At 28.0% G+C, this 23,909-nt stretch overlaps 1 protein-coding gene and 1 pseudogene across 1 annotated transcript; both read right to left on the bottom strand.

Annotated features, from left to right (window-relative positions):
* Positions 1-1,150: 1,150 nt before the first annotated feature.
* On the bottom strand, positions 1,151-12,426 carry LOC132936028 (legumain-like). Its single transcript, XM_061002690.1, has 12 exons — positions 12,271-12,426; positions 10,798-10,949; positions 8,048-8,145; positions 5,936-6,017; positions 4,893-4,978; positions 4,315-4,453; positions 3,671-3,740; positions 3,120-3,247; positions 2,366-2,572; positions 2,139-2,255; positions 1,690-1,875; positions 1,151-1,412 (listed from the first exon to the last, which is right to left on the bottom strand). The coding sequence occupies exons 1-12, from the start codon at positions 12,272-12,274 to the stop codon at positions 1,278-1,280; spliced, it is 1,404 nt and encodes a 467-aa protein (XP_060858673.1). The 5' UTR covers positions 12,275-12,426; the 3' UTR covers positions 1,151-1,277.
* An 8,211-nt stretch (positions 12,427-20,637) lies between these two features.
* LOC132953724 (uncharacterized) overlaps positions 20,638-23,909 on the bottom strand; it is a 4,474-nt pseudogene continuing 1,202 nt past the window's right edge.

The raw sequence follows: 23,909 nt of genomic DNA, 5'->3' as shown, positions 1-23,909 counted from the left end.
AAGACATTGCTTCCACAGCGCGTTACGCCCAAAAGATGTTGAACAATCGCAAAAACCTAGAAATGCCAAAGTATTGTCGTGTCAGTTAGTATTATATAAGTATCGTATAGAATTAAGTATCCGAGTGATTTATAGTAAGATTTAGTGGTATACGATATATGCACTGAAAACGGTTGATTTGATAATTGATATAGTTGCTTGTATATATTATTTTGCTGCAGTTACTTCTGAAAAAAATGCTTTGATACTGATAAGTTTGAGTTCGGTCGTCGGTTATGGTATTGTATATTTACCGTGATTTGAATAAAATGTATTCATCTGGAAATCTGGACAATAATATAATACAATCATATACCGATCACAATTCACAGCTCAGGTGGAAATGTCTTTAAAGTTTTAGAATTATCAGCAACAGGAATTGCTGAGAGAGATCCCCGGAAAGACCCAAAATCGTTGTATCGTTCTTAGTAGGTAATATAGGTATCATATTGTTATGTACATACTTCGCAGTTCGTACTCAAAAGGGGTCCATTATCAAATCTTGATATTGGATCTTAAAGTTTTGAAATCCCATTAGTCCATTATGTGGGTAGGTAAAGGTTGTTTGCTTATGCTAACCGAGATTGATCAGAGAATTGAGTATGAACGTACAGTAAATTTAATTTCTAGCGTCTAATTTATCGGCGTTGTTGCATGTTCATCAGCTATAGTATAATATATTACAAAATACATGTTACTACAAACAATACATTTTTAAGAATATTTTGAATTTAGTTAGAACTTATAATTATATTGTTATACATTTAATTATTTTTATTATATACAGTTTGATCTAAAATAAATGATTACTATTACTATTTGTTCATAAACAATTATTATAGATTTTGTAATCATATTATAATTTTTAACTATATAATACATCGGTAGGTACAAAACAAAGGTACTATGTTATAATTCAGGCAAATTATCGGTGAAATAGTGTTATAATATAGGTAGATCTAGTTAATTGTTGTATAACTAATGAACTATAATAAATAGCATACCAGTATAACTACTGTAGAGCATTATATAATATTGCGTTTATCAATTAATATAATTTTGTTTTGAAAAAAAAAATTCAAAGCAATTCAAATGAAAACTAAAATGCAAGTATAGATGTTAATTTGTATTTTATTATGTCGCATTTATTTATGAAGCTTCAATTTATCAAACTAATGCACTAAATAATAATATAATAATATAATAATATAATAATATAATATTGTATACACGCGATTTTATTGTACATTTATTATGTTTGTTGGTATATTCGAACAGGATTTAGTGACAATACTGATGACCATCTGGTGGATTTGATTGTCGACGACACACAGGTTAGCGAAAACCGTTAAGTGATCCAACACGTAGGGATTCTATAACCAATAACCATACACAATTAATGTTACTCGTAATTTTATGGTTACACTATTGTTCAAGCGTATGTGCAAAAAAGTTAGTGTACATTTCGTAGTTAATTATATTATATTCAATATTTCAATCAAATCAAGACTGGCTCAAATAACGTAATTTCTAACGCAAGTTTTTTCCCGTTTTAGTCGTAGCTAAGTTATACAAAGTGACAATCACTAATAAGACATAATAGATTAGATGATAGATAATATGACATCAATATTTTGTATACACACTCACCCGTGGCAAAGAAAAACAGCTCTCGGTGATTTGATTCAAAATGCTTCTGTAACACGGGAACATGGCCAAATTCAGTTTGAGATAGTTGGGTTCGTCGTAGTTACCGATTTCGCTTTTGACGTCCGGTCTCGCCTTCACGACCTCGGAGTAAATGTCCCGGAGTACAGAGTCTATGACAGATCTCATCTAGAACACAATTAAAAAATGTGTTGGTAGGTACAAATTAATGTTTTAAAACATGAGTCAATGATGAATGAACGCTTTGCGGTTGCCACGAATCAGAATATTTTGAAATTTAGCAAACTTAGTCTCTTTGAGAAGAGTAGTCCTGACTAACCTTTGTATTTTTTAACAAGCTAATGATCAACGACCCGTGTAATACTAATTAAGATGATCTGAAAACGATAATAATATGTTCACGATTCAAAATGTATCGTTATTGCAATTACCTTGTTATTTTTACGTAATTCCGCTGACAATTTGAGCGCTTCTGGTAGTGATAACTTATCATGGGCCAATTCATATTGTACGTTGATTTCGTGCACATCTCGACTAGATGCTGTGCTCTACAATATAATAAAATCATATTGTGTAAGAATCGTGTGCGTTGTAATTTTTACTAAGCTCAATGATAACCGTAGAAGGTAGAACGAATAATAATAATATGGTATTTTACCTTTAGATTGAAATCGTTAGATTGTTGCACATTCGGCACATTCGGCGAGTCAGCGCCATTTCCAGCATAACCGATAAACGAGGATAGTTTCTCGCTTCCTGTCTCCAAATCTCCGTAAATCATGACATTACTTTTGGTGACGTTCATTCTGGCTACACTGAAATCGTTGAAAATGGTTCGTTTTCTTGCAGACTGTCTGGACCTTGGCTGAATATAAATGAAAAATTTAAATCAATTTGTTAAACCTCTGCGTTGACAATTCTATATTACACATTACAAGTATACAGAGTTGGTTAAAAATTTAACTCTCTAAAATAATTAGTTGGCGATATTTATACTAATCACTAAAAATCAATAATTTCATATTTTCATGTATCTTATATATCATTGACAACACATGAAAATTGATTTTGGTTAAAAACTGCTGCAAACCACTCATATTTTGGGGTTGTGGACGCTTGTGGTATCGATATTAAATCGCATAGAAAATTGTTGGATAGTTCCAAAAATACCAAATAATATTGAAGTATCATTGGCAAATTGATCAACGTGTATTAGTTACATAAGTCAAAAATCATAACATTCTTTGAGCATTTATCACTATACCTACCCGAATAGGTTGACACATCTGTAGTTATAACCTATAACTTATAGGTAAGTATGTATTGAATAAGGAGTATTAAGTGTTTGCTTGGATAGACCTGTAAAGTATATTAAAGTTTTAAACTATTGTCTATGTACGATAAAGACGAACCGTGTCTAAATCTTCCATCCACTTGACACTGAAAAGATCTCCAAGACAGGTCTTGTACGGCCCAGATTCAGATTTGCAGTAGCAACCGTATGAACTTTCTCTAGGTCCAGACGCGGTTACTGCAAAAACTAGTTTCAAAACATTCAAATAAGTTAAATGTAGTATAATTATTATTTTAGTTGAATTTGTAATATTTTAATCGCAAGTCTAATAGTTGTATAAAAAAAATTATAGTTTAATGTGATTAATTAGGTTAGTAAAAGATATTACATGAACGTATTAATAATTTACTATGCAAAGTGGACAATTTTGATAGTCAATATTGATATTGGTCTTAAATATTTCAGGAGATAATATATAATATACGTATAATGGGGAGGTATTGTATACATAGATAATAATTACATTATTATTTAAAGTGCTTGAGTTAGAAAAAAATAGACAATTGAAAAAAAAAATGTTGATAAGCTTATGGCGAACACCAAGTTTTGACCATAAAAAGCATTTGATCAAAATTAAAATATTGTTATGTTTTCTAATTTAAAACTTACTGTTTGTGTCTTCACTAAGTATTCCATCAAACATAGATCCAGCTTTACACGCTTCAATGTACAACAACATCTGTTCATGAACATTTTTTAAGTGGGAAATATTTTAATAAAACATTTTATTACAGTGGATAATATTGAATACGTTGGTTAAGAGGACGCCATACATTCGTCTTTTAAGGCGTTTAAAAAAGGGAATTTTAACAAAATCCAAAGTTTTCAGCTATAATAGTACTTATATTAGTTCTAAGTTCAAAGTACTCCAAAGTAGCTATTAAATATTATCTAATAGTGGTTCTACTTTAGTACCTATAACCATTGTTAGTTGTTACGTTATAATTACGAAATCATATAAAAAATTAAATTATGAAGTGATCGATAAGAAAACATATTTAACCGTAAAAAGATAATTTTTGATGTTTTTTCAAACATATGAGATAAAATTGTTCAAGTCTAATTAACAAAATAAAATAATTGATTTTAATACATAAATAATTTTTTCGTATTATTGATATCGAAAAAATAAAATGATCATGCTCGGTCAAAGCTTTCAAACTTAAGGTAAATATTTGATTTTTTTAAACTTTTTAAGGTTTTAAACAAATATTTTATACATCTGCGGCGTCCTCTTGACGAAAATATGTTACCTTTTTATAAGATCCGTTTTCATTCATAGTATTAAACGCATCGTTTAGTTCGTCGGCATACAAATAATCTTCCGGGAAACCTAATATTCCAGTCGTACCGTGATCGACAAAATTAATGAAAATCCTATCGAGTGGTCCTCTTTATATATACAATTAAATAAAAAAATATGATTAATATTAAATATGTGTTCATAAAGATTGTATACTAATTAATTATATTTGACTACAGCACGAGGTACTTAACCTAAACGAGTATTATAATATAATATTTAATATTATTAAATCATATTGAATATTTTAATGGAAAAAGCTGCATAGATAGGTATGTTCTTATTTTTATTTTACGTTGAGGTTTGTGAACGAATTAAATGTTTTTAAAAAAATGCATTTTAGTATGGGTTTCCCTAAAAAATAACAACTAATATATTTTACTGTAGGCATTATTATAATATTATAACTAAAATGTCTCTTTTATTTAGTTCAATTTCGAATATGACAGCATCGAAAAATTAAAAACAGTTTAATCCTTAAACGTTAAAAAATTGCTTTTTGGATGATAATTGTGATTTTAAACATACCCTAGAACGACTCTGCTAGTTCCAATGGATCGCATGCCTGCTTGGTCACCAGTGATAATTTTCAGGAAATTTGTTTTGGTCACATCCTTGTAAAATGAAAGGGATCATCACATTAAAAATTAATAGTCAAAATCAAGTTTAAACTTAAACAAATATTGTTAATTTATAATTTACTGATTTGCCAGGAGTAGATATAGTCGCATAGCTATAGGTAGATAGGTATCTAAACCTATATCTACTTGAAAAGTTTTTCGTGGTACACAAATAATTTAATACTATATAATATTAATTTATGTGGGTAAAAAAATAACGTAGGCATACCTATAAAATAGAACAATCTGACCATCCCATGATTAGAATAAGATGTTATTACTTATTATGATGAATAGATGCCCCACGAATCAATAAGAAATTTAAGGTATATACGCGATATCCTTAATATTGTGATAATGTAAAACCATTCATCGAGATCTAATATATAGTAGTAGCCAGTAGGTATATTATATTAGATATACTGATGGGAGCAACAAAAGATAAAGATTTTGGGGTGGGAGGGAGGCTGAAGATTATAACGTAGAGATGATAACTTTTTCATAAATTCTATGTGGTGTAAAATCTTCAGGTATTTTGGGGGGGCTATATAACGCACCCCAGAACCCAACTATTGGCGGCTATGGATATTATACTATCTATACTTAATTGTAAAACACTATTTATGGAAAAGCCATATTATCTTTGTAAAAGCTATCGTGTATCTAACCTGTATTTCCGTGAATCGTATATTATATATTCATATATATTAGGTAATAATAATGTTTATGATTTAGTATTTATACCGATACTAAATAATTTAAAATGTTCTGATCATATGGTATATTTATCAGTATATTGAGATCCTTTTATAATTGTATGTGTATGATCATTATCAGAATGAGTTTATACTCATAAACTCATTCTGATAAGTATTATATTGTATTCATATTGTATCTCCATAATTAATTAGCAGTATATTCGTTTTGGAGTATAAAGTCAAAATCTCTTACCTCTCCTTTGTAGTCGATTTGAACTCCATGGTAAACGTCAGTGCCGTTGGGTTTGTTAATGATTGTTCCTGGCGTTGGATTCCTTTCATACAAACATAATATTGTAAATAGATAAACAATTAGGTATCTGGTATGTATGGTATTAGGGAAATAACATTACGTGTTAACTATCAAAATTGTAATTAAATTATTCTTAAATTATTTTTTTTTATTTATTCAACTTACGTAGATTGTTAAAAAAGTAGTCTCATTATAATTAAAGTAAGATTTCAATATTATTTTCAAAAATATCACTTAGCTTTATAATTAATAATTATGTTGTCAATACATTAACTTAGTAATGAAAATAAAAATTAGAATTATTTTTTTTTGTTTAATTATCTAATTTTGTATATATTTAAAAAAACACAGCGTTTTTATAATATGATATTTAGATTTTTTTGGTTTCAGAACACAAAATTACTTAAGAAAACTCGCCGTTAATTTATGTAAATAAATCTCTGTATATATACGTCACGATGTGTAAAACCCGGTCATTCAATACATTGTCCGGGCATAATGTAACGATCATGATATTTTCGGCAATATGAATAATTAAACATTATTTACATTGTATAATATATTGTTTGGAAATTGTTGGTAATAGAATTCATTGGAAATTTATAGAATGCTTGATTTATCACGGGCAATGTTAAGTTTAAAAAAAAATATTTATATGATATGCCATTCGTGTAAATAAATTATATTGTTGAGCTGTTAAATCTACCAACCTATCGAAACTAAAATATTCGTGTTTCATATCATTTTTTATTATTATTTCCTTGATACGCGTGGTAGGGGTCACCTGTTTTTCATTCACTTTCAACTACTATCAAGGTAGGTAATTAAAATTGTAAGTGCACTCAATAATAATATTCATAAATATCTTTTTTGATGACCTTGACATTTCCAAAATTTCAAAATATCAATTGTCTTATTCTGTTACTTTCGTTCTAGTCACCCATCGTGTACAACTTAACTTCTAACAGTGTAGTCGAATACTGAAATATTGCCTACCTTATTTGTAATAACTTTATCGTCCACACACACGCTTATGACGCTTATATCAATTATAAATTAGGCGCAAGTTGCTGACGACTTATATATTCGGTGTTGGAATAATAATTCCTTTTAAATTTTTAGTTGAATATCAGTCAACTTCATGTAAAATAATTGTTTTTCTTTAGTTTTTAACTATCTTCAAATAAAACTAGTAACATATTATATAACTTTATATTTTACATTAACCGCAGATCTTGGTCATTGTATAAAATTCCCAGTTTTCTACTTTGCTCGTAATATAGACACTATTATTATTGTTATATTACTTAGGAATAATTAATTATTATTTATGATGTCACAATGCTGTCATTACTGGTGAATGAATTCGAGTTTTGTGTATGAATGAGAAATTTGAAAAATTACCTTTCTATATCCAGATGGGTGTTGAATTTCTGATATATTTAGGTAATTGTGTTTAAGGGTAATTATTTCATGTAATTATGGTACAGGTGATCATTTATTTTGTGTTACCAATTATGTTTATTATTACCATTATGATTAGCGTTGGCGATTATTTCATATTTTTAATTTTTAATTTTATATTATTGATTATCAGTGTAAAGTTTAAAGTTTGTAAGTACACATAATCTTTGGATGACCGATGGTTGATGAGTCAGGTGTATGTTAAATAAGATTTGCGTGTTAAACCTATATTTACGGATATCAATGACTAGTTTTGTTTTATTAATAATTTATAAATGTTAATATTTGTTCTGAGTTCGCATATTTTTATCGTTATTTAAATAGGTACCTATTGTGAGTTTAAAACAAATATTGAAGGTACCTAACTTATAACTAAAAGTCATATTGTTAATCGGTTACAATAATTAGGTATCATAGATCATGTACAAAAATGATACAATTTTATACAATTTTTATAAAACAATTATAAAATTCTTATGAACGTCGAGTAGGCAGTCCAAAATGACAACTTAGGTACATTTAATTAGTTCACCGCTGTTTTATTGTTTTAACATTAGATTTTACTATAAAATGAAGAAAAATATTTACCTTGAATTGTACGCAATGTCATCCACCATCATTGTTATGATGTTTTCTATTGGTATTCCGTTTTCTTTAACTATTTGGTATGCATGACATATGTCCGCCTATAGAATAATATTTATTGTAATAATTAACTCAAACGTACAAAATTAATGTATTTAAACACTAAGCACATTTACACATATTATACTACCTAACCATTTAACTTTTTAGTATCCATTTTCAATTATTGATTATTATTACTTTTTTGTTACCTACTATAGATATAATGCGTCATGATTAAATTTAGATTTCAATACAGTGGTACTGATTTCAGATTTGCAGGGCTTGAAACCGTTTTCAAAACCAATTTCAGAAACCGGTATAAACATTTTTAAAACCAAAACCGAAACCGTAATCAAAAATGAACCAGAAAAAAAATGGATACTGGTATTAAATTCAAAACCGAAATCTGAAAAAATTGGAAATCTTTTTTTTTTTTTTTAATTGACGTGTTTTAAAATACGAAAATTCCATTAATACGCATAATTAATACTCATAATAAAATTGAGATCATGATTAAAATGTTGATAACCATTTCATTATTCGCATAAGAAAATTAGAAACCGGTATTCAAAACCGAAACCGAAACCGAAATTTCTTAATACCGGTATTGAAAAATTGAAACCAAAACCGAAATTATTTCAATCGGTTTCAAGCCCTGCAGATTTGTTGTTATGTAAACGGAGTGTAACGGTAACAAGTAACAACTGACAAAAATATGTAATAACTTTAATTCTATAAATTGTTTTAGTTTAATAAATAATGATTATTGTAAAATATGTTGAAAATATTAATAAAAATACAATTTTTTTCGTAGTTGGTCCTATTTTTCAGTTATTTTTGTTACACCCTGTATACCGAAATTCACATTTGTATAACTGTGCATTATATAGTATGTAACTAAATGTTGATATTCTAAGGCAGCTATTTAATGAGATAGGCTAAAGCAAAATGAAATTGAAGATTTGTTTACTCAATAACTGATATTAAACACGTATATTATGCATAACACCAAAATGGACAAAATGGGAAGATTGGTTTACTCTATAGTCTATATGTTATAACTAGCATTAAACACGTCGTATAATAGTATTAAATATTTATATAATATGTCTCGTTGAATCCAAAAAAATTCACACTTCAGATAAAATACAGGGCAAATCCACACACTTTAGTAGGTTCTTGTATCAAAAAACTAAAAACTGTTTAATCACTTAACAATGTATGATTATATAGGTAATATATTAAAATAATAAAATGTATATTATTCATTTTTTTACATATCTATTCAAATAATAAAATATAAAAGAAATTATCGTCAGCTAAGTACTACCATTGAGTATAGATAATATCTATACACAATGGTACTACTCATCACAATATTATATGCATTAGAATTCAATATATTTTTTTTTACATGTTACAATAACGATTTCATCTTATTTGTTAACATAAACAATTTTTTTATTTTGGGTGAAAAGAATATCATAGTTTAAAAAAACAAAAAATTAGCGCTTCTACCAAACATTTTGGTAAACTCGGTAACACTTATCGACGTTTGGAATACATCTGGTCTTTAGATTAAAAATAATGTCCAGTATTTCGCTATAGCTAGGTACAATAAGCCAATTGAGTGTATGGTTTTTGTTTATCGATCTTTTTCCTCGAAATCCCATGTGTGCTGGTTTTGGATACAATCGAATACCATATGGGGGTTAACATTTTTCCGTATTATTATTATTATAATTTTTATATTTATCAAGTTTCAACTGTAGCAAACTAGCAAGGAAGGATATTTATTCGTCCTAAGAGGATTTCAGCTCACTATTTGTTTTCTCTCTCTGACCCACGCGCAACGTAGACAAAACGCATTTGCGCAGAATCGTTTTTTCTATGTTTTTAAGTAATTTCAGAGTAAAATCACCCATTACAGAAAAGATAGAGAAAAATATTTTAGAGAGAACGACATATCGATTTTATATTTTATTGTTATTTGACTTTGTATTCGACTTTCAAAATAAACAAAAAAATGTTGTAAATTTAAATTATGTTTAAATTGTTTTGAAACAATATTTAGAGAAATCGATATGTCATTCCCACAAAAATATTATTCTCTATCTTTTTTGTAATGAGTGATTTTACTCTAAGATTACTTAAAAACATAGAAAAAACGATTCTGCGCTGACATCCTCTGAATGGATTAGGTATAGCTAATATATTTTATTGCTTATTATTTAAAAAAAATTTATTTGTGTTGGTAGGTTGGTGTTTCATATGAGTAAGAACTAAAAAAGAACCTACTTGATTTTTCAAACCTAATGTTGTGAGTTGTGACAGCTGGTAGAAATTATTAACTTTCAAGCCCCCCTCCCACCGAAACATTGAAAAATCCTGCATACACCACTGTGTCACCTAATCCCATAAATTTAGTACTACTACAATCGATTGGTATAATTTATTCCTTATCCTTCCCTGATACCCGACCTGCGGAACACCTGAACACCCATTATTACGCTCAAGCTCAAGCTTTAGTAATATTCTTACCCTTAAATTTGATAATAGGCCAATTCACTCTAGTTTTAAAACTAACGGAGCTACACGTGTTCTGATAAGCGTACAATTTTATGGAGACAACACATGTGTATGTGCTGCAGGCGTCTTCTTAAGCAAAAAAACAATGTATTATATTAAGCGACTACAATATTTTTTTAGACCTGATGTCTGTAATTGTTCCATCCATCTGAACCAGCTACCAAAACTACCCATTTCTTTCCTCCAACACTAATTTCCTTATTTGTTGACTCCGGTTCGTGTTCAGCAAAAGATCCGATAGCGAATAACGCTAATGATACCAAATTGAAAACTCCTGTAATGTCAAAGCGGTCCACGTATTAGTACCTACTTAAATTTATATCTAGATAAAAATGTACATAACATGTAGGTTCACCAACTCGTGATATTTATTATAATATTTTATAACACAATATTATACTAGGTACCTATATTATTAATAACGACCAATATGATGAGTTATGTTTACTACATTTTTTTTTTATAATAATATGTCATTGAAAACCGTTTATTGTGGATAAGATTTGTATATTTGTATGAGTACCTACAAACTTTCTAACACAGTGCAATAGTGCATTTATACTGAGTTGTAAAGTGTTTGCAAACGAATAATATCTAAAATATAAAAAATACTTACACATATGATTGATAATAATATAAAATAAATCATTCTCTGAAATACGGATAAAACCTGAGTTTGCATCTATTATACGGTTATACCTAAAGGTTACGTTTTAATAATAATAATATTAATAATAAAGTGCTGCGTGTACCAATACCGGGTGTCGTATGAAAGATACGTAACAAATTCCAAGAGAGAAACTACATATTTTGGATTTTCAAATGAGTTAGGTAATGGAATAACACTGCATTACTGCCCTAATCAATAGCGTATATAAGGCCATATTATGACATAACAATCATAACATTATCCTCCGTCCTTTTACTAATACAGGCTAGGTACTATATACTACTATGCTAAGTCTTATTAATTTATTACACTACCAAAATCATGTTATTTAATGATATTGAATGATTAAAATATTTTAAACATATATATGTTCATTGTTAATCTAAAATGTTGTTAAATATTATTCAGAATATTATTTGAAAATGTATTGATAATTATAATATTATTTCATTAAGTCATTACAAACAAATATTTATATAATTAATTTAACATGTAGGTATAGGTTTTTATTAACATGTATTATATTATTTTTCTTAAATTTTGTAATAGTATTAAAAATATCACGAAACAATATTTGTAAGATTATTGCACTCCATTTTTTTAAGCAAATTTTAAAATAATATCTTTAATATCAATACTTTTTGACAACTCGTGTTCAATATTGTGTATAGACAAAAGGTTTAACCGATTTCGAACCATTGAAGTTCTCATACATATTTTGGTGCATCTCATTACTTGTATAACACTATATAGACTATCAATAGCTGATCAATAATCATTAGTCATTACACATACCTATTTTATAAAATAATGTTATGTATAGAAATAACGTTTCGTAGTGCTTTGAGGTTTTCAACACTTCAAACTTAATATGTTATTACCTTGAAGTTCAATTAAAATAAGATAAATCCTAAATATAACTTACCCATTTTGTATAGCTATGCTTGGTTATTCCGATTTCCAACCAGCAATAATGCACCTCTTTAATAATAATATTATACGCACTTATATCTATAATACCATACACACTATTAAGTTAAACTTAACAGAGTTGGACCATATATAGTAAAATAATTGAAAATTAAAAAAAAATAACCGAAAATTTATTTGCTTATTAAATGTGCGATAAAAGCCCAAGTGATACTTGTAGAATCAAAATGTTTATTTACTATAAGTATTTCTAGGAAAACAATGACCTCATTATACTTTGTTGACATGTGATACTTCACAAACCCCTTTTGAGAGGTCGCTTAACAATAATAACATATTTATTTTATTGTTGAGACTGGTGCTCCGTCTTGAAGTAAATAGGCAATTAAATTTAAATATTATAATTTATCTACATTGACTACAAAGTCACGTAATACATAAAATAAATACATTAATATAAATATATTATAATATAAAAATACTAAACTTAGGTACCTATACATGATACATTATTAAAGTTTTGTTAAGAGGACGTTATACCCGCATGTGTTGTCTCCGACACACAAGTGCGTAACATAGCAAATTTTACGCTCAGCAAAACACGTGTAGCTCCGTTAATTTAAAAATTAGTGTGAATTGACCTCTTATAAAATCTAAAGGTAAGATTATTATCTAGGCAACCTCATGGATTTTTAGTATATTTTAATTTTAAAGCGATTTATGAGTATTTTAAGATGTATAAAAAAATTACAATTTTAAAATACGCATAACTCGCGTTAAAATTAAAATATAATAAAAAACCTATAAGGTTGCCTAGATAATAATCTTACCTTTAGATTTTATAAGAGGACAATTCGCTCTAATTTTTATACTAACAAAGCTACACGTGTTCTGCTGAGCGTAAAATTTGCTATGTTACGCACTTGTAAGACGGAGACAACACAGCGGGTATAACGTCCTCTTAAGTACCATAGACAATATACATAAACATTACAAATTATACAAAATTAGACTAATTTTAATGAAACTAATTTTAAAAAAAAGGTGGGTAAGTGGATGTCACTCAGATGTACAGTAGGTTACAAGTGGGTCACTGTAATGGATAGTGTTAAATTTGAATTCAATGATATAATATCATTGTATAAGAAAAACGATTCTGAGCGAAAAAAGTCGGATATTATTGTGAATAATGTAATTTATATATAACCTATTTACGTGGAACCTTGTTTTAAGTTTTCAATCCTTAGCTATAAAAAACATTGAGTGAAAATAACATGTATTTACGATAGTTTGTTTTAGAGTTACACCAAAAGCCAAAATCGATTTTGTCAAAACCCGATTTTGCGTAAGAATTCCCGTTTTTCCTTAATTTTTATGTTGTTTTTCCGGGCTATTTAGAAAATTTAATAAAATCTAAACCACTTCCTTAATCCAATTTTCTCGGTACAACAGCCAGATGCCTTATACTGTCAACTAGCTAAATATAATACATATATTATTATGTATTTAAGAAAATGATGAGTTATAACTTATAATAAGTGGTATCTAATAAATACAATTATTAAAATAAAACTATAATGGTTTTCAGAATAGGTACCTACTCAATGTTATCTACAGTAATTTATATCATCCAATCTATTATTTTTGAGTTTTTTTTTTATAATATTGAATTGTTCTTGTTTATCTATTATTTCAAACTGTAATATAAGTATTCTGTTCCTCCAGTTGACTATCTTTAAGTACCTGTATAGCTGTATAGGTACTTACAAACCTTAGTAAGTATCTAAAAACAATTCAGGGAGCATAAACAATAAAATAAAATAATCCAAGTATCAAACGTTTTCAAACGTCATATTATGAAAATGAAATGATAAAAATTGTATAAGTATCTATTATTATTTATATAGCCATTAACCACCCACCAGTCAAACCTCATAATTTACCAAAATACATTTAAAAAAGGTGGGTAAGTGGATGTCGCTCAGCTGTACTGTAGGTTACAATTGGGTCACTGTAATGGATGGTGTTAAGTTTGAATTCAATGACATAATATCATTGTATAAGAAAAACGATTCTGAGCAAAAACGGTCAGTCAGCCTATGGTATTACTAATAGATTTGATGATATTATTGTGAATAAAGTAATTTATATATAACCTATTTACGTGGAACCTTGTTTTAAATTTTCAATCCTTAGCTATACAATTTGAATGTTTTAGAAATTTTTAACTACAAAATAATTATTAAATTTTAAATTACAAAATTACATTTTGTCAAAATTCGAACTTCAAATCCTTATAAAAAAATTTGTGCCTATGTATTTTTAATATTTTTCAACTGCTATTGTAAACATATATCAGGAGCCTGGCATTAAAATTTCTACGCTTTTTAACCAAACAAATAAAATGTTATTGATATTTATAGGGAAAAAAACAAAAAAATGGAAAACTGACAATATTCATAAGCAGTTTAAAAAAAGTCAAAATATTTTTAAAATTTTATGGTGTTTAGTAAATAAAAATATAAACATTCAGTAAAATTTTCATGTATCTACAGTTATTCGTTTTTGAATAACAATAAAATAACAAAACCACTACATGAGAAATCGAGTGAATATCCAATACTGTACAATACGTACGTTTCCCCAGCCCCCCACATATCAATTTTCGTGAATTTTCTTTTGCCAATATTTAGTACATTATTTGTTTGAATTTGTTTGAACTGAATCAGAATTTGTTCGACATTGGGCACCCCTAAAAATTAAATTTCCCTGTGGGGCTTATAATTTGTTTAAATTGTATGTTAAATAAATTCAAATTCAATTCGATTTGACCTTTCAGGGCAGGAGTCACTCAGAATTGGATTTACATCTAGTACTTAGTACGTAATTAGTTTGTCAGCATGATATATTTTTTTTTATTACTCAATACATATTATTTTTATGAAACCTGAATTTTTAACAAATTTAGAATATTTGTTAACAATTGTCATTAAATTTATTTTTTTTTTATAAAATATGATTATTTTAATTAAACATATTTTTTATTAAGTTTTTTTTATCAATTATAGATTTTAAATTATGGATTTTTTACCAAATAAATTTCTTATATTAAGATTCTATTCAAATTTTTTTTATTAAATAGAGATTATTTATCAAAATTGATTTTTTTTTTATCAAATAAGGATCAAATGAATAACTGGAAAAAAAATATCTGTTACACACTCCTATGTTATGGTATTTTTAGTTATAGTTACCCAGTATCTTTAACAAAATATTATGTTTATTAGTATTTTTATACCACTTATAGGTTACATGGATAGGTTATAAGGATAAAATTCCATACATTAAGATTTTTTATTCCATAAAAATGCTTTTTTTTTATTAAATATATTTTGTATAATATATACAATATTGATTTTTTATCAAACTAAAAAATTTTATAACAGATTTTTTTATTGATTTTTATCTAACAGAATTTTTTGTAAGATTTTTATTCAATTTACATTTTTAAAAATAGATGATTTATTAAAATTGATTTTTTTTTATCAACTAATGATCAAATGAATATTTGATAAAAAATCTATCTAATAAAAAAAATTATCTAAATGGAATAAAAAACTTTAAAATAAGGAATTTATTTGGTAAAAATATATATATTTATTAAAAAACTTAAAATTTTTTTAAAAAAATGTTAATTGAAAAAAATCTTACTAAAAATTCTGTTTGATAAATATCAACAAAAAAATCTGTTATAAAATTTTTTTAGTTTGATAAAAAATCAATATTTTACATAATAAATATATTTAATAAAAAAAATGCATATATTATGTAATAAAAAGAATCTAAATAGAATAAAGAATCTTAATGTAAGGAATTATATCCTTTTAACCCATCCACATAACCTATAAGTGGTATAAAAATACTAATAAACACAATTTTGTTAAATATACTAGGTAACTGTAACTAAAAATACCATAACATAGAATCGTGTAGCACATATATTTTTTCCAGTTATTCCATTTAGATTTTTTTTATTAAACAGATTTTTTATCAAGTATTTATTTAACATACAATTCAAACAAATTATAAGTCCCACAGAGAAATTGAATTTTCGGGGGTACCCGATGTTAAACAAATTCTGATTCGGGTCAAACAAATTTAAACAAATAACATACTAAATATTGACAAATGAAAAATCCTGGAAAGTCCATTATTTAATTATGAGGAGGGCTGGGGAAACGTTTCCTCGGCCCCCAGGCGAAAATTGAGTTTTCCGGGGTACCTGATGTCAAACAAATTCTGATTAGGTCCAAACAAATTTAAATAAATAACATACTAAATATTGGCAAAAGGAAAATCCTGGAAAGTCCATTATTTAATTATGAGGGGGGTTGGGGAAACTTTTCCTCAGCCCCCCACGGGAAAATTGAATTTTCCGGAGTACCTGATGTCAAACAAATTCTGATTCGGGTCAAACGAATTCAAACTAACGTACTAAATATTGGCAAAAGAAAATTCACGAAAATTTATATTTGGGGGGCTGGGGAAACGTATGTGTGAAAATATGAACTTCAAACGCTCGAAAAAATTTGATTTGACTTTCTTATAGACATTTTTTTTTTTGATAAAGGTTAGGTTAGGTTAGGTTAGCTAACCTAACCTAACCTAATATTATAAGGAATCTTGTATTACATTTTAAAATCTTAGATTTAAAAATAAAATTATTATGAATTCTTAACTCAAAATATTTTAGTAATTTTCGTGATTTTTCCATATTTTGTCAATTTTTGAACTTTAAATGCTTATAAAAAAAACTGTGACTAAGGATTTTTAATATTTTTCAAATGTCATTGTAACAATATAGTAGGAGCCTTGCATTAAATTTTCAAACTTTCTTAGTTGAAAATCCAATCATTATTTCGACCACTTATCGTGTACACAGACACAAAAATAAAAAAAAACACACATCATTGTAAAATCAATCCATTCATCCTTCCACTCAGAATCTAAAAACATTACTTCAAGATAATATTATGTACAAAATAAACAATTAGAATAGATAAGTAAAAAATAATAGATTCCTATATAAATAAAAAATTAATAAAAATAGAATTTTGAGAAGCAGCCTATTATTCAGACAACAATATTACATATAATATATTTTTTAATATTTAAAGTTTATTGTAATTTTCCACTTAGAAATTGGACTGCGTTGCACTCTGTTAATAAATTGGGACCTAGGTACTATTAAAATTGAATGCTGTAGATGTACAGATGTATCGATGATTTAACATAAAATTCCTGCCTATGTACTTAAATCTTTTATTCCTTTCCAAATGGTACTTTAACCGTTTTTGTTGAAGTTTTAAATCTTACAGAGCGAAACAACATGTTCTAACTATTTAAACTAAGATTGGGAACCAAAATTATTGATCAAATAAAGCACAATAATATAATAATATGCGATACAAAAAGGTGGGCAAGTGGATGTCACTCTGCTGCACAGTAGGTTACAAATAGGTTACTGTAATGGATGGTGTTAAATTTGAATTCAATGATATAATATCATTGTATATGAAAAACGATGTTGAGCGAAAACGGTCAGTCAGCCTATGATATTACTAATAAGTAATAAGTATAATAAGTATAAGTAAATATAAGTAAATATAAGTAAATATAATAAGTAATATGTATAAGTATATTTGATGATATTATTGTGAATAAAGTAATTTATATATAACCTATTTACGTGGAACCTTGTTTTAAATTTTCAATCCTTAGCTATGAAATTTAAACATTTTATAAATTTTTAACTACAAAATAATTATTAAATTTTAAATTAAAAAATTAAAAAATAGGATAGCACAGGATATTATAATATGTTTGAGTAAAATTATCTTAAAAATGTTAGTACATTCACAAGTTTACAAACACAATAAGAAGTTCAGTAAAGAAATCTAATGGTACCTATGTATATAATTCAGCAAACAATCTAATTTAATCGTAAAAAAGGTTGGTTTCAGTTTAGCCCCTAAAAAAACTAATCTCATAAGATTCAACCAAAATAAGACAATTAAAGTATCACTGTCAACATTAGAAACCACATTATTAATGATAAAACCAAGGTAAAAATGTTTGGAGTATCATTTTTAACTAAAAAATCTTCCCAGACTCAACATCGTCCCAACACTCAACAAAACCTTCCTAAAATATGTACTTAAATCTTTTATGCTACTTCCATTTTTTCATATGTGAAAGCAGAGGTGTGAATTGGGAATCTCCAACCACCTTGCTGAAGTTTTAGATCTTAGGTACAGAGCCAGACAACATTGTCTAACTATTTAAATTCATATTGGGAAACAAACTCGTTGATCAAATATAGAACAATAATATAATAATATGCGATACAAAAACTTTGTATTATTTAATTTTATATCATTTATTTAGACTCGAGTCTATAAAGAATAAAGATATAATGATATTATAAAGATATAAATATGTTTTTATTACTATTACATTTTAGAATTTATATACTTACATTTTTTTTTCTCTCCTTTGTAAACAATATACTATTATTATTATTATTGACCCAATTTGTCCAATGGCTACAGATGCCATGTATTGCTTATAATAATTTAACGTAGGTATCTACTAATTATTTGTATTTTATTTGGAGCCGGATATATCCTTTTTGCAAATTATTTTATAAAAACATGTACTACGTTTATCTATCTATCTATATATATATAATGACTTGTCCTGAGAGATTCATCAACGCCTAGCGGCCCTAGCCGGAACCTCTGAAGCTATGAGTATGAAATTTGGACAGTAGTTTTGTTTTATGATGTAGACATCCACTAAGAAATGATTTTTCAAAATTCAACCCCTACAGTCACATAGCCGGAACCAATGAAGTTATGAGTAAGAAATTTAGTCAGTAGTTTCGTTTAAAGATGCATGTGGTGTTGAGGCACAAAATCTTGACAAAATACGTAAAACTTCATGAAAATAACAAAATTAATTTGAGTTAGAAATTCATAAAATATTTTATTTTTAAATGTAATACAAGATTCCTTATAAGTTTGTCTACCTTTCTCAAATCAAAAAATGTCTAGAAGAAAGTCAAATTAAATTTTTATGTGCTATATCAGGTCAAAAGTGAAAAATCCCTTAAAACTTTTCAAAATAATTCGGAAAAAAATATTATGGAAACTGGCACACGAAGTACCCAATCTGTGGTAGGTGATTTCCCAGCTCATTTCGTCTTACACCAGTAATGACTGACTTGATATACAATCAAACTCGGCTTTGGACTTTATACTTTTTTACATAGGTATAACAAAAAGCATCGGACAGACGCCGGGGGACCGTATTCGACCGTTCAGGTATCGATTTAAATGGGTAATGACAGTTATAGCTAGACGCTGACACTCGGCTTTCAAAAACCTTTTAGTCTTCGAAACGAGACTGCCAAATCGTTGGGCCACTGAGTTAGTGGAACCAACATTGCAAAGTCCATAACACCAAACCGTCCAAATTTCATCACCGACGTCAAACTTTTGGCTGAGTTTTGGCTGACTGTAGTCGTGTGATACAATATACGTAAAGGTATAATATAATAACAACGACATTGTCTTCACGGGGATACTCATTCCCAACAACTTTTACTAAAATATAATTTTAAACTACGGACTAGAAAACATGGTGGTATATTGCACATTTGAATTTTGAAATCTGTCAACTATTTTATACTTATTGGGCAATTAAGGAGTTGAATCAAAATTATAGGTAAAATATGTATTATTAATACTTGAATTCAAATGTTGATATAACATGACAAAGTTTATTTACACAAATAACAAATAAAATACATAACTTAGTATAATATAACTTAATATTTTTTTTTTATTAAAGCCTTATGTATTAACCAGTTTTTAATGCCTTTTCTTTTTGGTGTCATTTCTGTTTTAATTTTTATTCATAATAATTGAATTACATAACAATATAATAAAATAAAATAAACTTAAATACTTCAGTTTTATGATCTGGACATAGATATTTTATTGGTCCATATTCTTCAAAGAATTCAAGTACACTATTCAAAGTGAGTTGTGCCAGAAGAAATAGTTTAAAAATGCGTAAACTAGTCAATATAAAGCAAGGAGTACCATTAAAGTTTCGTCGGTTTTGTGATGACTGAGGTGGACAAGGATCGTGATAATAGAATATCACTGAAAGACTATCGTAAATCAATGCACAAAAATGTAGATTAGTTACAGTTCTTGTGAAAAATCCTTCCAGCGTGCTCCAAAAAAGTATAATTGCTGGAAAAAGATGTACTACTAGTGACTTTTCGGTTGGGCTAATTTTTGATTCCAGCAAAGGTAGTCATTCTGGTAGGTATACTGTCCCTGTTATTCGAGTCATTGCTGCAGTTGTAGTTTCTATCCGTAAATGTCTCTTTTTGGAGCACGATGGAAAGATTTCCCCCAAGAACTGTAACCAAGTGACATTTTCGTGCCTAGCTTTACGGTAGTCTTACAGTGATGTTCTATTATCTCAATTCTTGTCCACTTCAGACATGGCGAAATCGATGAAACTCCATTTCCCCATTTTGAGTAATTTACATATTTCCATGTTGTTTCTGCTGGCCATTACGTCCTATGAGTAACACGTTCTCTTTTTTAAATTGTATTTTGGTGACCTGATCATTTCCGTGTAGACTTCGAAGCAAATGCTTAATCAAGTCGCGTAGGGTACCTTTTTACAACACCGACAATACTTTGAGGAACTCGGGCCCAGTCAAGTATTGCTTGTTCGTTTCGGAACAAAGTAGATATATATTTATTTTATATATTATCTACGGCATAAACATTTCTCAGCCCTTAAGAAAAAATCATGAACTGTATGAAATTTAACTTATCCATATAGGTTTTGTGTTGTCTTTTGTTAGCATGTAATGCATTTGTTGCAATCGGAGCACTTCTATTTTATTGAAATATGTTGTAAGTGAAAGGTCAGTTCCGATGTCCTTCCGATTCACCTATCTGTGCTGCAAAGGTATGCCCACAGTCACCAGTATACAGTTGTATACCTACAGTATTTATCAGACAATATAGCATTTTAATTTAATTCGGAATTATTTAATAATTTTAAACCTCTCAGTAATTCAAATAGTATTTCAAAATTAAAACATAAACAAATCTATTATTTTCATTGTATTTAATGAATAAATCATTACATTGTCAACCGGTAAAACAAGCGTATTTATATTATTGTTTGTTTCCATGAGAACCTAGGCCAGAAAATATGACTGCCACTGTATTCTTGATACTATTAAAATATATTTGTTTGATAACTTTAAACCTATAAGGAGTATCAAATATACAATAAAATGTTCAAAATATTTAAACCAATTTCAAACTACTTACACTATAATCTTATATTCCTTAAAACCACTAGATTCCTCGCTCCTAAAATCTAAAATCAGAAATACATGGTTTTGCAAAAATTAGTTCAACATACCGTACTAGCTAGATCAGTGGTTCAGGGGGAATTTAGATGATGCACGGAAGGGGTGATTGAGTGATGATGAAATAACAAACATGTTGTTGTCAAAATAATATATTAAATTGAAAACAATAAATTAATTTTACTTAGGTATAATATTTAATATAAAAATAATATTATTGATTGGCCATGAAAACGGATAGTTTTTTCGTGCATTTAGAATAAGAGGATTCAACAATGAGGGGAAGAAAAATAAGTATACTTCCAGAAGTCTAATTTTAATTTTGAAAATATATATTTGAATTATTTGTTTGTTTCTTGTCTGTGTTATGTAGGAAATTATTTTTTTTTGGTAAAAGTGAATTTTGAAAAAATAAAATAAATTTGGTACTATACTAATTATTAAAAAAATACAACAAATCGAAAATCCTCTTTCTACATAATAACCTAGAAAAAAGAAGAAGGAAGTCAAATATATTTTCAAAATTAAAATCGGGCTTTTGAAACTGAATTCATTTTTCTTCCTCTTTTTGGGACTTTCATGTTGAAACTTTTTTTCATCGCAAAATATAGTGGCGTGTGACTGCAAGTGACTGATTTCCAAGAATCTTAGCTGTAGCTTATCCTTAATTACATGAAGCGTTCGGGGAACTTTTGCACATTAATCATCAGTCGCTACATACACAGTCACACATCATTCACAATGGATATAGAATATCGCCTAAATTCAACCCGTTAAAAATGGTTCGCTTTCAACAACCGTTGTTTTATATTTTATTTTGATGAAAAAAAAAATAGGTCATAAGTAGTATACTGGTGAGTGGGCGGGAAATTTGAAAATTTAAAAGGGGGGCGTAGAATAAAAACGATTGGGAACCACTGAGCTAGAGTATACCTAGTAGAAAAATAAATTACTGATATTAATACGAATACATCAAAACTTGTGGGCTGGTGTGGCACGGTGGTTGGCTTCAGTCAAAAACGTTTCCTGAAGTCAAGCATCAGCCGGTGCCAATAGTTCCTGGATAGGTGACCACCCGGTCGGGTTCTAGTGACAAATCCTCGTCATATGTATACGTGTCCTAAACTTCTAACAAATCATACCCTCCTCCACAGTTAAAAATCTACTAAAAATAACTACCCAATGACCTACGCTGCCGTAGGTTTATTAATAAATACAAAAAAAAAAAATTAAACTGGAATGTAATCATTTTTGTTTATTCTATCATCTTTATAATAGTATCCAAATTAAATATTAATAATATTGCATCATAATATTATATTAACTACTAAACTCGTACGATATATCTATTATGACTAATAATATAGATCTACATTAATTTAGTATATAATAATAATGTTTTCAAACATGATCCGATGATAAAAATTCTGACAGTCGGACAGTGTTTTATTGACCACACAAAAGTTCGCGAAAATAGTCAATAATGTGCAATAATCAATAAACAATAATGAATTTATATCATTTAAAATATTTTTGCTTATGAACTGCATAAAATGTATTTTACTTATTTGTATTACACAGTAATGCTCAATGGGAATTTTTTTTCGTTTATGATTATCATTTATTACCTAGTTATTACATAATATAAAAAGTAATAAAAATAGAGAGACTTATAAAGTTTCTTTTTAGTAACACTAAACGCACAGATTGCCATATTCTGTGAAACAAATAAATAATTATAATAATGGTATCATGATTATTAGACTATATATATTTTTTTTTATTATTGATCATTGAGCCCGGCAACTATGGCCATTAGCTGTTTGTTTTATTTGTAGGGGAGTATACTGTTGGTTGGTAAACACGTGTGTGTAGTTTTGGTAGATTTTCAAGTGGGCACCCATAGATATCTGCCATCTGGACACCGTGACTTGCCCGAAGAAAAATTCCGCCCATGAACCGAGGTTTGACTGATTTGAGACACTCCGGCCCCCTTATTAGACTATAAATTATAATACTTCCTACCAAGTATTATATTATTTAATAATTAGATGATAAATAATCCAATATACCAACTATCTAAATGGAGACCGACGCCCTACAACATGTACCTATAATATGTCAAACCTCAAACTGATATTGATTATAATTCAGTGTCAACT

The sequence above is a fragment of the Metopolophium dirhodum genome, chromosome 1 (genome assembly GCF_019925205.1).
Source record: "Metopolophium dirhodum isolate CAU chromosome 1, ASM1992520v1, whole genome shotgun sequence".
Lineage (NCBI taxonomy): Eukaryota > Metazoa > Arthropoda > Insecta > Hemiptera > Aphididae > Metopolophium > Metopolophium dirhodum.
The sequence above is the reverse complement of the archived record's forward strand: the minus strand, read 5'-3'. Positions and strand labels throughout refer to the sequence as shown.

Bases quoted from the DNA above. Each gene is read 5' to 3' on its own strand.
- LOC132936028 (XM_061002690.1), bottom strand. The intron at 4,979-5,935 runs GTAAGAGATTTT...TCATTTTACAAG, and splicing joins AAATCGACTACAAAGGAGAG to GATGTGACCAAAACAAATTT. The intron at 1,876-2,138 runs GTAATTGCAATA...ATTGTGTTCTAG, and splicing joins AATTACGTAAAAATAACAAG to ATGAGATCTGTCATAGACTC.